General features: G+C 41.0%; 1 protein-coding gene across 1 annotated transcript in view; it reads left to right on the top strand.

Annotated features, from left to right (window-relative positions):
• Positions 1-12,530, top strand: part of ERBB3 (erb-b2 receptor tyrosine kinase 3) — a 115,095-nt gene that overhangs the window by 64,366 nt on the left and 38,199 nt on the right. The window contains exons 4-8 of the mRNA XM_089527149.1: positions 6,740-6,865; positions 7,851-7,916; positions 9,783-9,901; positions 10,086-10,227; positions 11,145-11,258. Coding sequence (XP_089383275.1) covers positions 6,740-6,865; positions 7,851-7,916; positions 9,783-9,901; positions 10,086-10,227; positions 11,145-11,258 — 567 coding nt within the window. The remainder of the gene's footprint in view (positions 1-6,739; positions 6,866-7,850; positions 7,917-9,782; positions 9,902-10,085; positions 10,228-11,144; positions 11,259-12,530) is intronic.

Genomic DNA, 12,530 nt, shown 5'->3' with positions numbered 1-12,530 from the left:
GAAACTGTTTTTGCTGGTTTTAATTGTCTTGTTTTTAGTTAGCCGGCTGTTTAATATGTTCTACTCTCTTTAATTTATTTTCTACTCTTTTGTATTATTGGTTAGACTGATTTTCTTGTATAACATCCGGAGATTGCAAGATATAGGGTGAGATATCAGTGTTTAAATAAATAAATAAATAAATAATATTCTATTGCCATCCAGTGCAGTAGTGGATACATTGCTATTACTGTACGTTGAAGACTGATCAGTTTCTGGCTTTTGAATGTGCAGAAAAGAGGTTCCCCATTTTGCTCTCTACCTCAACTTGCAAAATCCCAGCCCTATTAGTAATCTGTAGTGATGTAGTGGTGGTGATGCACTGAAAACAAAGTCTCAGAAAGAGTTTTCAGCAATAGCATAGTCTAAAACTCATACATTTATTTTTTTTTTAAAGTAATTTGTCCTGTAAGAAATACATCCCACCTAGGCAATTCACTGCCATGACCAAATAAAACGTAGGGTTAAGGGAAAGAAACAACATAAAATTTGAAAATTTCTGCTCTCTAAAGATGTCTCTAAAATGCCCTTAACTTTTAAAAATAACTAAAAAATGTTGCTCATTACATAAATACGCACACAGGCCCTGTTGTTCTCTGAGCTTGTAACAACAATAACAAAAAACCAAGAAGAAAAGGTAATCACATTGCTTTTAACCCATTGCTTTCAAGTTCTGCAATGATCTTTTAGTTTCATACTTAAGTTTATGCTGTAGAGTAGAGAGAGAAGATGATTTAGTGGTTAGGGGTGCAAGCCTGTGTTTTGTTTAGTAAGACCTCCCTGGGAAACTCTGGTAAATCATAGTTTTGTAATGAGAGTGTGGGCCTCTATCAGAGAATTGTTAGCCCTTTGCCAACCTTTCATTGGGTTTGCTATTGGAAGCTGTAACAGTTACACAAGATTAATTTACATGTAGACATGCTTTTACTTGTGACTTTTGGGAATTTGCTTTGGTATCTGTTGGTAGCACTCTTCACTGTTATATTTTGTAGAGAAGAGGAACTGAAAGATGAAAGGAAATGTAATTAGATCTATTGGACTTGTATCAATAGTGTGAAATACGGAGGGGGATTTTGAATTTAAAGCTGATATTTAAATGTACTAGTCATCTCTTTGAGGTCTGCTGAAGGAGTATAGGGGCTTGAAATGGTACGCTTGATGTTCTTTCATCCTTCAGAAGTAACATTCAGCCACTGGCTACAGATCAAACCAGATCTTAACAGCTCACATCCACATCGAACAAGAGCTTGTTCGCACTGGTGGGACTAACCCTGTGAAAAGAATTTCTAGGAGCTTACTTGGTCATGTTCTCTTGGATCTTGGAATCTCTCTTCTAACTGCGATTCCTGCATAATCCTGAGTTTGTCATGTTCTCCATCAGTACCATCACCATACCACACACAAATACCTAATTTTTCTAGCCCTCCTAACTGCTTATTTTACATATAATAATTTACTGTAAAATACTTGAGAGTTTTCCATGAAAAGCAATATACAAATATTTTAAACAGATAAATATACGTCTTGGAATGTAGCGGGGGGGGGGGGGGGGAAGGTAAATCTTTCAGAAACTGCTGCTAAATTTTAGAAACTAGAATAGGTGGAGCTCCTATTACGAAGGTGAGGCGGAAGGCTCCTTTATTGAGCACTGCTCAGATCCATTATCTATAATCCTCATTCTCTTTCTAAAATCTTTTGCAACAAAATGCCAGAACAAGACAAAACACATACATTAAGCAATTGATGCAACTGTGGTCCTCGTCGTGGTCTTAGAACTACAGATTTTCAGTGCAAAATTCTAAGCTACATATTGTGTTCTATAATGCAGGCTATTCAAGTTATCTAGTGTGGGAGACTGGCAGCTTACTTTCCCCAACAAGCCAGGAACCAGAACTGTATTTGTGTCCCTTGGCTACAATTGTTTCTTTCCTAAATAGAAACTCACCAGGGACTGGCACCATATTATGTATAAAAAAGAAAAAAAAGATTAATCATTCATTAGCCATAGAGCTCTCCCTCCCTCCCTCCCTCCCTCATTCTTTTTTTTCACAGATCTAGGAGCAACACAGTTTTTATCTGAGATTACATCATTCTAGTCTGGTAACTAGCAGGAATTAGAAATTCTGACCACTCGGGACACTTAGATATTCAAGAGGCTGAATTCTGTGCCAAATAAAATTCAGTTCCCCTTACTCCACCCTCTGCCTGCAGATTATATACTATCCTGAATAAAAAGACTTTCCATGTTACAAAATTAGAATGGGGTGATCTCTCTATATATGCCTCTATCCAACCAGGACAATATTCAGGGTCTCAGAGATAGATTGAAGAGCCTTGACTTCAGTTGTAGTCAGATGATGGCTTCACAATAAGAAATCATGCTTCTTTATTTCCAGTTGAACATTGGGCCAAATAGTCTATAGCTCTGTTTGTCTGTTTACAAGCCCTTTGAACTTCACATAGTATCAGGGAAGACAGTACCTTTGCCCTCTGATCTGGAGATTTATGAGTTAAAGTCCAATCAGCAGGGGGGGGGGAAATATAGATATGGCAATTAACTCTCAGGATTTTATTTAACTGTCACTTTATCAGTTCTAAGAGTGAGTTTATGGTTCTATCAAACCATTCTGCCTCATAACTGGCCAAACGTGAAGTTGCTGAATAGGGTAGAAGCTTGTAAACAACTTAGGGTAGAGTCTCTTTTCAAGGACAGACTCAAAAGGAACGGAGTAACTGAGGAAATGGCTTAGCAAGAAATGCTCCATAGTTTTGGTCCACTGATGTTGCTGGACACAGCTTTCAGGAAACTCTAAACCAACGTAATCAGCAGCGAGATACAATGCTGCCTCTTGTCCCATTTCTTGTATAAAACAAGACTTTAAAAGATCTGTTTTATGAACGACTCCTAGGATTATTTTGCAAGGGCTACATTTATGAACATGCCAGTCACAGTTTAGAGACTCCGATTGTGAGGGGTGTCTAAGTACAACAACAAAAAGTACATATTAAGTTTGACATAATGCTGTGTGACTTCTTAAACTTGACATAGCTGAGAGTCTCAGGACATCTTAGTCTGGCCTTGTGTGCAGTAGAAGAATGTCAACTGTTTTGCAGCTAGGGCAGATGACACTTGCTCAAGGAGACTATGTGCCTTCACCACCTGTCAATTCACAGCAATCTCATGCATTTCATGGAGTTTTCTTGGACAAGAAATAATCAGAGGTACTTTACCATTGCTTTCCTCTGAAATATTGCCCACAGCCCCTGCTATTCCTTGGTTGTATCCCATCCAACTGTTAACCAGGCCTGACTCTGCTTAACTTCCAAGATCAAATGAGATGTGGTGCCTTCACAGTATTTAGGAGATGGGGGCTGCATCTTCACTGCAAAATTAATGCACTCACACCACTTTAACTGCCATTGCTCAATGCTGTGGAATTCTGAAATTGTAGTTTTGTGAGCTATTTAGCCTTCTCTGTCAGACAGATGTGGTACCACAACAAGCTACAAAGCCCAGGAGCCCTTAAGATGGAGCCATGACCATTAAAGAGAGCTTTCTCCCATGTCATTTCCAAACTGTGGAATAGAATTATGACTGGTTGCTGCTCTATTGCTGCTTTATGAAAAGATATTGAAACACATCTTTTTAAAATGTTTTACCTTGTTGATGGTTGTTGCTGTATTTCTTTCTCAAGAGATGGTGCATAAATGGAAGGAGACAAACACAATGTGAACATGACATGTAGAAGAGTAGATAGATCCTTTATTGGTATGATGTGTGTGTGTGCCTTCAGGCTTATGGCAATCCCATGAATTTCACAGGGTTTTCTTAGGCAAGGAATACTCAGAGGTGGTTTTGCCCGTTTCCTCCTCTGAAATACAGCCTGGTTACAGCAGTGGTGTCAGTAGGGGTGCAGGGAGTGCGGACCGCACCAGATGATTCCCTAATGGTGGTGGGGGGGGTGACACCACTACTCTTCAAACACCTCCTTTTTGGCAGAAATGGGCTGTGGCATTCATCTGCTTCCCTTTAAAATGTCCTAAAAGTTGGTGGGAGTGGGCTGATGCTCAGTGAGATGAGAAAGGAAAGGCTCCAGAATTTTTCAAAATTCAAATTTCCAAATTTTAATTTATTTTTTTAAAAAAATATTCTTTTAAAAATTTACTTTAAAAATCACATATCAACCAAATCTTCACTATGCATATGTAAATACGTTTAGGTTGTGCATATGATATTGTAATTTGAAGGTATAATTTTAATTTTGCTAGTTGTTTATGTCACAACTATTAGCAATACATTCAGTGCTATATAGGAATTACGATTTACAAGTAACATTCGTGCAAAAAAGTATTGCTAAGGATTCTGTATGGTGTGAAATGGGAGGAGGTCAATTGGGGGGGGGGGGTGACACCAAGAGTTAATGCACCGGGTGACACCAACCCTAGGGATGCCACTGGGTTATAGCACCCGGTATTCATTGGCAGTCTCCCATCCAAGTTACAAATCGGCTGACCTTGCTAAGCTTCCAAGATCAGATCTGAATTAAGCCACAATAAATTCTCATCATCCAGATGAAATGCTACCAGTCTTGCAGTGGATGCATTTGAAAACTTCTAAAAAGCAAGTGATCTACAATATAGCTTGTGGCTACAGGAAAGTCTAAAGCACCCGGTATACATTGGTGGTCTCCCACCAAAGTGCTAACCAGGGCTGACCCTTTTTAGCTTTCAAGATCAGACAGGACCAGATAGCCTTTAGGGAATTTAGGCCTTGTAATTTAGCAGAGAGCTCCTATAATCCTTGAATTTAGTGCTGCCATTTGTCAGATCTTGAAGTTTTCTTGAATGACTGGAGGTGGCAGCACTGAAAAGTGGTGTGTGAGAGATGTGAGATCCCCCTGCGATCCTGTCAGCAGATTTAAAAGAGGAAGACAGAGAAGGAGGAACAGGTCTTTGCTTGTCCTGGGCTCTTCCTGTCTCAACCAACCTGTTTGGTTGATGTTGATGTTGTTGTTGAGCTACTGTGGCACCAAGAGACAACACCTGTCTATCAACTTTCCCATCGCTTGATCTCTGCTGGCTGACAGAGCAAACCTGGGTTGGGGAGACATACTTTCAGAATTACCTGGGCAGCATTCCCTGCTATATGAAAGTGCCTTTGGCATTTTGTGGGTATTGCTAGTATTTTAAAATGTAATTTCAAGCCAAATAATAGCATGAAAAGTATGATAATAGAATTCAGAAATATTGTGTTTCAACTGCTTCTCTCCCCCCCTCCCTTGGCTGCAAAATACATAAGAATTGTTGTGTCATCAGAGATTTCAGATTGTAAGAGCTTTGGGAAGAACTGTGATACTTACAAGGGAGTGGGAGGGTACAGCCTACTGACAGTGGAGCAGCAAAGAATGGTGATGCTTTGGAAATTTTTGAACAACTTGGTCAATCTTTGGAAAAGATTACTCAAAACCTGACAAATTGGGACTCTAAATGGTGATCAAGGATCATAAACTGAAGGATCTTGAGAGCCATTGGATAAGAGCCAGCAAAATGTCAACAGAAGAATGGTCAATAGAACTGCCATAAACAGTGAAAGCATCCTTCTAAATAAGATACAAAGAGAATGCATACATATACATGTAAAATTTATCCCAGAATGAGTTGGTCCAGGCATTTTTTATTCCCAGAGAACAGAGAGGACTGGAACTATCTAACAGATGTAGTACAGAAAAGAGATGAAGTCTCAGGATGTTGAAAAGAAAGATGATTTTATCCTTGAAAATAGCCCAGCCTGAAAATATTTTTATTCCCTTCTTCAGGGAATGACAGATTATGGCGGGCAACTGAACAGCTTTGGACACATTTTTTTAGAATCCCTGCAGCTTGATTTTAACATTGAAATCACTTAAAGAAGGCCATAAAAATGTTTTCAGGACGAAACACAATGGACTATTTTCAAGAATAAAATTATCTTTCTTTTCAGTATACTGAGACTTTGTTTCTTTTACACGCTATATTTTCTATTAGCTGTTTGTAGGTAGATGATATTAATCCATATTCTTTCCTATGCCTGAAGAGATTTCTGCAGCCTGAAACACAGAGTATGTCACTCTCACATGAGCAAACCCTCTCCCAAAGAAGGCACAGATCTGTCAGAACTTACGTCTGTTAAGCATTTGTGCAGCTATAAACGTTTGTTCAGCACATTTACTCATATCTAGAAGTTTGTCCTATACCCTTTTAGATATTATATGATTACATACAGGTTGGAAGTTGGATTGCACACACATGACTTACACATGTTTGTAAGAATTTCTAAAGAGAATCCCTGTGCATACATCTGCAGGTGCACAGGGCTTTCATATACAACCAGGGATCCCACCAAAAAGCAGAGATCACAGTCATGCAGAAGGAGCCCTATGTACAGTTGTTCTCACAAGGGATGTTCTCAGATTTTGTTATCAATACATAGAGGCTGGCCACTTCTCATGGCCATTTCTTTGCACATGTTCATAAAATATCAGAAAGAGATTCAAGGACCTCATCCTGATTTCCCAGAATTTGCTCAAGGACACTTGGGAGTAAGACTCTATGAAATTGTGGAACCCCTGGCTCAGCATGCTGTTTGCTTTTCCTGACAAATCCTTTGGTTTCTCAATTCCAAGTGGGAAAAAGATCACAAGCTGTCCCTTTTGCCTTGCAGAAATCCTCTCTGGGGATGTCTACATTGGGAAGAATAAGCAATTGTGTCATGTGGACACTATTGACTGGAAAGACATCATTCGTGACCCACGTTTCCAGGCAGTGATCCATGACAATGGGGAGAAGTGTGAGTATATCAGCAAGTACTATAGTCATGTGGGAGTGTGTACGTGTTCCCTTAACTTTCTACATTTGTGCAGGAAGCTTTAAGTCCCATTTCCCCCACCCGGCCCCTCCAGGATTTAACCTGGCGTTGGAGAACATGTAGCTTTCCCAATGTTTCTGGACTAGGAACTTCCAAGGTCCTTCTTGGACCAATCACTAACATTAGAGCTGATCGGAATTTCTATCCATCAACATCTAGAGAGAGGTATGTTTCCCATGCCTGCCTTAGCTGTTCAAGGTTAGGATTTATTTGACCAGTTGGTACAAACATCCCATTCCCCATTAGATAGATTTGGCCTGCATTTGAGCCAAATCTCACTCCCCCACCTCCGTTATTTTCCCCGTCTCCTTTCTTTTTGTGCCTCACCATCCTCAAAAGCCACAATTTTGTGGCCTCTTCTCTCATGCTTCAGCGGCAACTGAGAATGCTGCAGCCTGCTTCCATTCCTGCCAGATGCAGACAACTTGCTTATTTCTATTCTTTTCCTTACTACATTTATCCCACAACTTCATTCCATCATGGGATTCTAGGAGATATACATAGGCTTTGCTAGGAGTCTGTCATTCAGACATTGTCCAGAATCATGCCTCTTTAGTTTCAACAAGATGGCTGCATCCTGTGCCCTCCAACTGTGCCCTGGGCTGTCATGGCAGATTATAATTTACCCCAGGTTACTGAAAGAGTTCATAGACAAGGAAGGATTAGAGCACAGAATGTCCTGGTCAAAGCCCCAGATCCTCTTCATCAAACCACACAGGCTCACATGTACTCACACATAGCATTTCTAAAGGTTATTTATAAAAAGTCAAACAGATGTGTTTTGAGGTTCAACACACATGAGAAAATCACTGGGGGTAATGGGCGTTATTGGTTATCTTTGACCCATCATACTAATTATCTCAGTTTCATTGGCTGATTCTATGCTTTTGTTCCCCTCCCTGAACAGGTTCTCCATGTCATGAGAACTGCAATGGCCATTGCTGGGGTCCTGGTCCTGAGGACTGTCAAAAATGTAAGTATTACAGTGTCTTTCAAGAGCTAACTCAAGTAGTGCCTTTATGTGAGGAACTGGCATTCGACTCTTCTTTGGAGAATGAACTGGGTCAGCTGATGTGCAAGATGTAATGGATGGCTCAAAGTATGGGTTGGGAAAGGGAAGAGGTAACACATATTTTAATGGCTCTCCCAGTATGTATGGAACAGGAGATGTGTGGACAGCAATGCAGGAAGCTTTCTTCCTGGTTAGCAAAGGGTCACCAAGCATTTCCCCTTAATCTGGGAGATATGAACAGAAAAGCTCAGTCTTTTAAACCAATTTAATTATCCCGTCTTAACTTCTTACAACCATTGATGTAGATTGTAACGTTCACTTTCAGGGCCAGCCCTAACATTAGACAGGGTAAAGCAGTGACCTTATGTGTCAGATGAGGCGGGTAGCAGTGGCAGTCCTCCAAACCATTTGTCTTCTCTCACACACACACACACACACACTGCTATCCAGGTGTGTGTGCCAGAGGTGGAGCTGTTTGTGCCACATGTCATGTCCTGTATTCTTTAAACTAGTCTGCTGCTTCAAAGTGTGGGCAAGGATGAATAATAATAATAATAATAATAATTATTATTATTATTATTATTATTATTTCCCACTTCTCCTCAAGGCTTGAGGCAGGGTACAGCATGTTAAAATACAAAACCCAATTCAAAACCCATAGGCCTGTTGGAAAAGACATGTCTTTAATGCTGTTTTAAATATAGTAATCATTTTCAGCAGTCATATCTCCTCCAGCAAGTCATTCCACAGTCTGGGGTCAGCAGATGAAAAGTTCCTCAGGAAAACCTTTGCCAATCTAGTCTAGTCCATTTTGGGCAAACCTTTCCCAGAGGACTTGAGTGTACAGGGCGGATTGTACGGGAGAAGGATGACAGATGGTTAACTAGTGCAGATGTAAGTTTCACCTCCCAGTCCAGTCAGCCTCTGTGTGTGGAATGAGTATGGCTAGGACCATTTTGCCTTGTTTATTCTGATTAGGCCACAAGCCTCGGAAGTGATGTATGAAGGACTAGAGGAAAACTCACCCTTTCCCTGCTGTTTCTTTCCTAATTACCAAGAAGCAAAAGCACACTTAAAAAGCTGATCTTCTGTCCATTTTATAAGCATACTAACAGTGCAATCCTTCTGTTTCTTCAGAAGAAGTATACTTTAGACCCTTCAACAATTTCTAACTTATGGTAACCCTGTTTTGAGATTTTCTCAGAAAGATTTGTTCAGAGTTGGTTTGCCATTGCCTTCCTCTAAGTCTGAGAGAGTGTTACCTGCCCACGGTCATCCACAATGTTTCTGTGCCTAAACAAGGGTTTGCACTCTGATCACCCTGAGTCCTAGTTCTACATTCAGACCGCTACACCACACTGGTTTTCACATTAACCAAAATACTCTTAGCCACAATTGAAACCCTGTTGCTAACCCTCAACACATTGGCATATTCATTGGAGTACCACAAATATCCCACAGCTCACTCAAGACAAGGTTGTGTTTTGCTTTTTAAATCTCTAGTGTATGAAAATTGATAATAATAAGTTGTGAGAGCTAACAAGATTAGTTTCCTTCCTATTTATTAAGTCTGAGTCCAGTATCACATGGATAATGTTAAAACTGAAGGTTTTTCACTAAGAATAAAACACACTTGGCCTATACTTTCTGTAAATGGTGGGAAAGCGTTATGTTAAGTGACAACTAATTCACATTAAGTAGGTCATATGCCTAGAATCCTGGGAAGATGAGAGAGGGAGTGATAGAAAGAACCTGAGAGTTAGTATGGATGTAGGATTTGTTGCATGAACAACTTCTCACCAATACTTTTTTCTCCCTCTGCTATAGTGACCAAGACCATCTGTGCCCCGCAGTGCAATGGACGCTGTTTTGGTCCCAACCCCAATGAATGTTGTCATGATGAGTGTGCAGGAGGATGCACAGGCCCTCTCAAGACAGAGTGTTATGTACGTAGCCAGACCCCAATATCCAGTTTTCCTTGGACTGAGTCTTTGTGTCTGAGCTTTGCTTGCTGTGAGGATGGGGGAATCTACATTTGGTTAGGACAACAGTATCTGGACTTTCTTGGTCTGCAGTGACTGAGACCAAGGTCTCATCCTTTCTCATCTGACCCCTTTCCTTCAATTCCAGGCCTGCCGGCACTTCAATGATAGCGGGGCTTGTGAAACACTTTGCCCACCACCTCTGATTTACAACAAACTCACCTTCCAGCTGGAGCCCAATCCTGATACCAAGTACCAGTATGGTGGCATATGTGTTAAAAATTGCCCACGTAAGTGTGAAATTGTGTTAAGGTGGTAATCATCCCTATGCTGTTCCTTAGGGTGGAATGTCATTTATCTAAGGGACAATCAAACCATTTGGATGGAATTGCCTGTCTTGTGAGGCAGGACTTCATGGAGGGGGACATTTTGTCTCTAAGCTTCTTAACTATGTATGCATGCCAAAATGTATGAAGAAGCCACATAGCAACATGCATGCCATCATAGAGACTCCACAAGATTTGGCTTGTGAATTTAGTTAGGAGAATTAATTTACAACTGAATGGGTGGGGAATATAAAGAGCCTGGCTAGGAACTGAGATCAGATATATCTCAATATGATATGAGAGGTCTTATGGAGGGGCTGAAGCATTTGATGGGGGATAGGTAAGTAGCTTTAAAATCCTTTGTCTGTCTCTTTGTATATATGCATGTGTACTCCTGCTGTTAGAAATGGTAAATCACTGCTTATTCTGAACAGTTAGTGGGCACTTCCTAATTCTTCAGAAATTGTTTGCTCCTTCCTTTGCCCAAAATACATTTTTGTACAGTCTTAGTGTTCCTAGAGCTGAGAGAACAGGAAGTCACAATCATAGAAATCATTGCATTTTTTTAAGCTTGCACATGTTGCCTTGACCTGGAAGCAAGCTTGGAAGTCCTTGACATATGTATATACTGGCTTGTACCATTCCAGTTCTTACAATGAAATAGATTGCTTTCTTTAGGGGAAATCCAGGAAATTTGAATTCCCAATGCCTGTTCCATAGAGTGACATACTTAAGTCTTCTTTCAAAAGACTGGAGATGGTCCTTTTTCCCAGGCCTGTAACTGTATTCTAAACAGTGAAAGCAAGAATTCCCAGCAACTACTTCCTCTGTGTTTTCATTCTTCCCCTGTTATCTCACACCTTCTTTTCTAACTCCTGCAGATAATTTTGTGGTGGATCGGAGCTCGTGTGTCCGGACCTGTCCTAATGACAAAATGGAAGTTGAAAAAAATGGCCAGAAGATATGTCAGCCATGTGGGGGACTCTGCCCAAAAGGTATTAAGGGAAGCTGAACTTCATATGCTGGGGTGTCCTGGAGGCATCTGGCTGTGCAATGAGATATTAGCTGCAACCCCTACTGACTTCTGGAATGGAAGGCTAACTAGGAGTCCCCCCACCCATGGTTTCCTTTCTCTGTAGGCTAGACCTGCACAATTTGGCAGTAGGTAGGGGCCAAAATTAAAATAAGCTAAACTTCTTCAGGCCACAGATAGGTTTTCATTTCATACTAATTAATTAATAATGAATTATTAATTATTAATAAATATTATTGATATTAATTCCATCCTCCTCCTTTGCCCGGCTCTTTACTCAGGAGAAAGCCAAGTAGTGGAGGTGCTTTGCCTATCCTTCTCTTCCTCTGCCCAAACTTCTCCTTGGGAGAAAGCTGAATGATGGAAGAGACTTGAAGGGCAAGTGTTTAACCTTCTTCCTCCTCCATTGCCTGGCCTTCTCAGGAGAAAGCTGGGTGGAGGAGAACCCATGCAGGGCGAGCATTTGCCTGTCCTCCTCTTTTACCTGGCCTTCTCTTTGGGAGAAAGCTGAGAATTAGGGGAGTCTTGCAGGGCAAGTGTTTGCCTGTCTTCCTCCTCTGCTGTCCAGCCCCCTCCTCAGGAGAAAGCCGGGCAGCAGAGGAGCCTTGCAGGGCAAGTGATTGCCTGTCCTCCAAATCCTCCACCTGTCCTTCTCTTTGGGAGAAAGCTGAGCAATGAAGGAGACTTGTTGGGCAACCATTTGTCTTTCCTCCTCTTCCTCTGCTTGGCCCTCTCCTTAGGAGAAGGCCAAACATTACAGGAGCCTTGAAGTTGTCCCACATCTTCACAGGCCACCTGAAATCCTTTGGCAGGCCACATGCGGCCTCTGGGCCATATGTTGTGCAGGCCTGCTGTGGACCATTCTGAGCTACATGCACTTGTCAAGTATGACAGATGTGCACATACCAAGTTGATTGCACAGCTTTTCTAGTAAATCAAAAAAACAAGAAACCCCCTCAGATGAATGGTCTGGAAATAAGGCTAGCCCTTTCACTAGGCAGCAGGAAGCACTGGGCTTGGGTGGCCTTCACATTTTTTGGGACTAGTACTGTATTGTCAGATTTTCAAAACAGGAATAAGGGAGAGTAAAAATTCATGACATGGAGGGTTAACAGTCATGAAGTAGATATTAACATGTTTATGTCCAATGAAAGTATTGAATTCAGTTAACTTAAACCATGTGTTTCTGTGTAAACTTAGCATATTGTCCACATTCATAAAGAGGTGTTATCCC

Source organism: Sceloporus occidentalis, unplaced genomic scaffold (assembly GCF_023333645.1).
Source record: "Sceloporus occidentalis isolate IW3139 unplaced genomic scaffold, rSceOcc1.0.p SCAF_1, whole genome shotgun sequence".
NCBI classification, from domain to species: Eukaryota; Metazoa; Chordata; class Lepidosauria; order Squamata; family Phrynosomatidae; genus Sceloporus; species Sceloporus occidentalis.
Note: the sequence above shows the minus strand (reverse complement) of the source record. Positions and strands in the feature narration are given on the sequence as shown.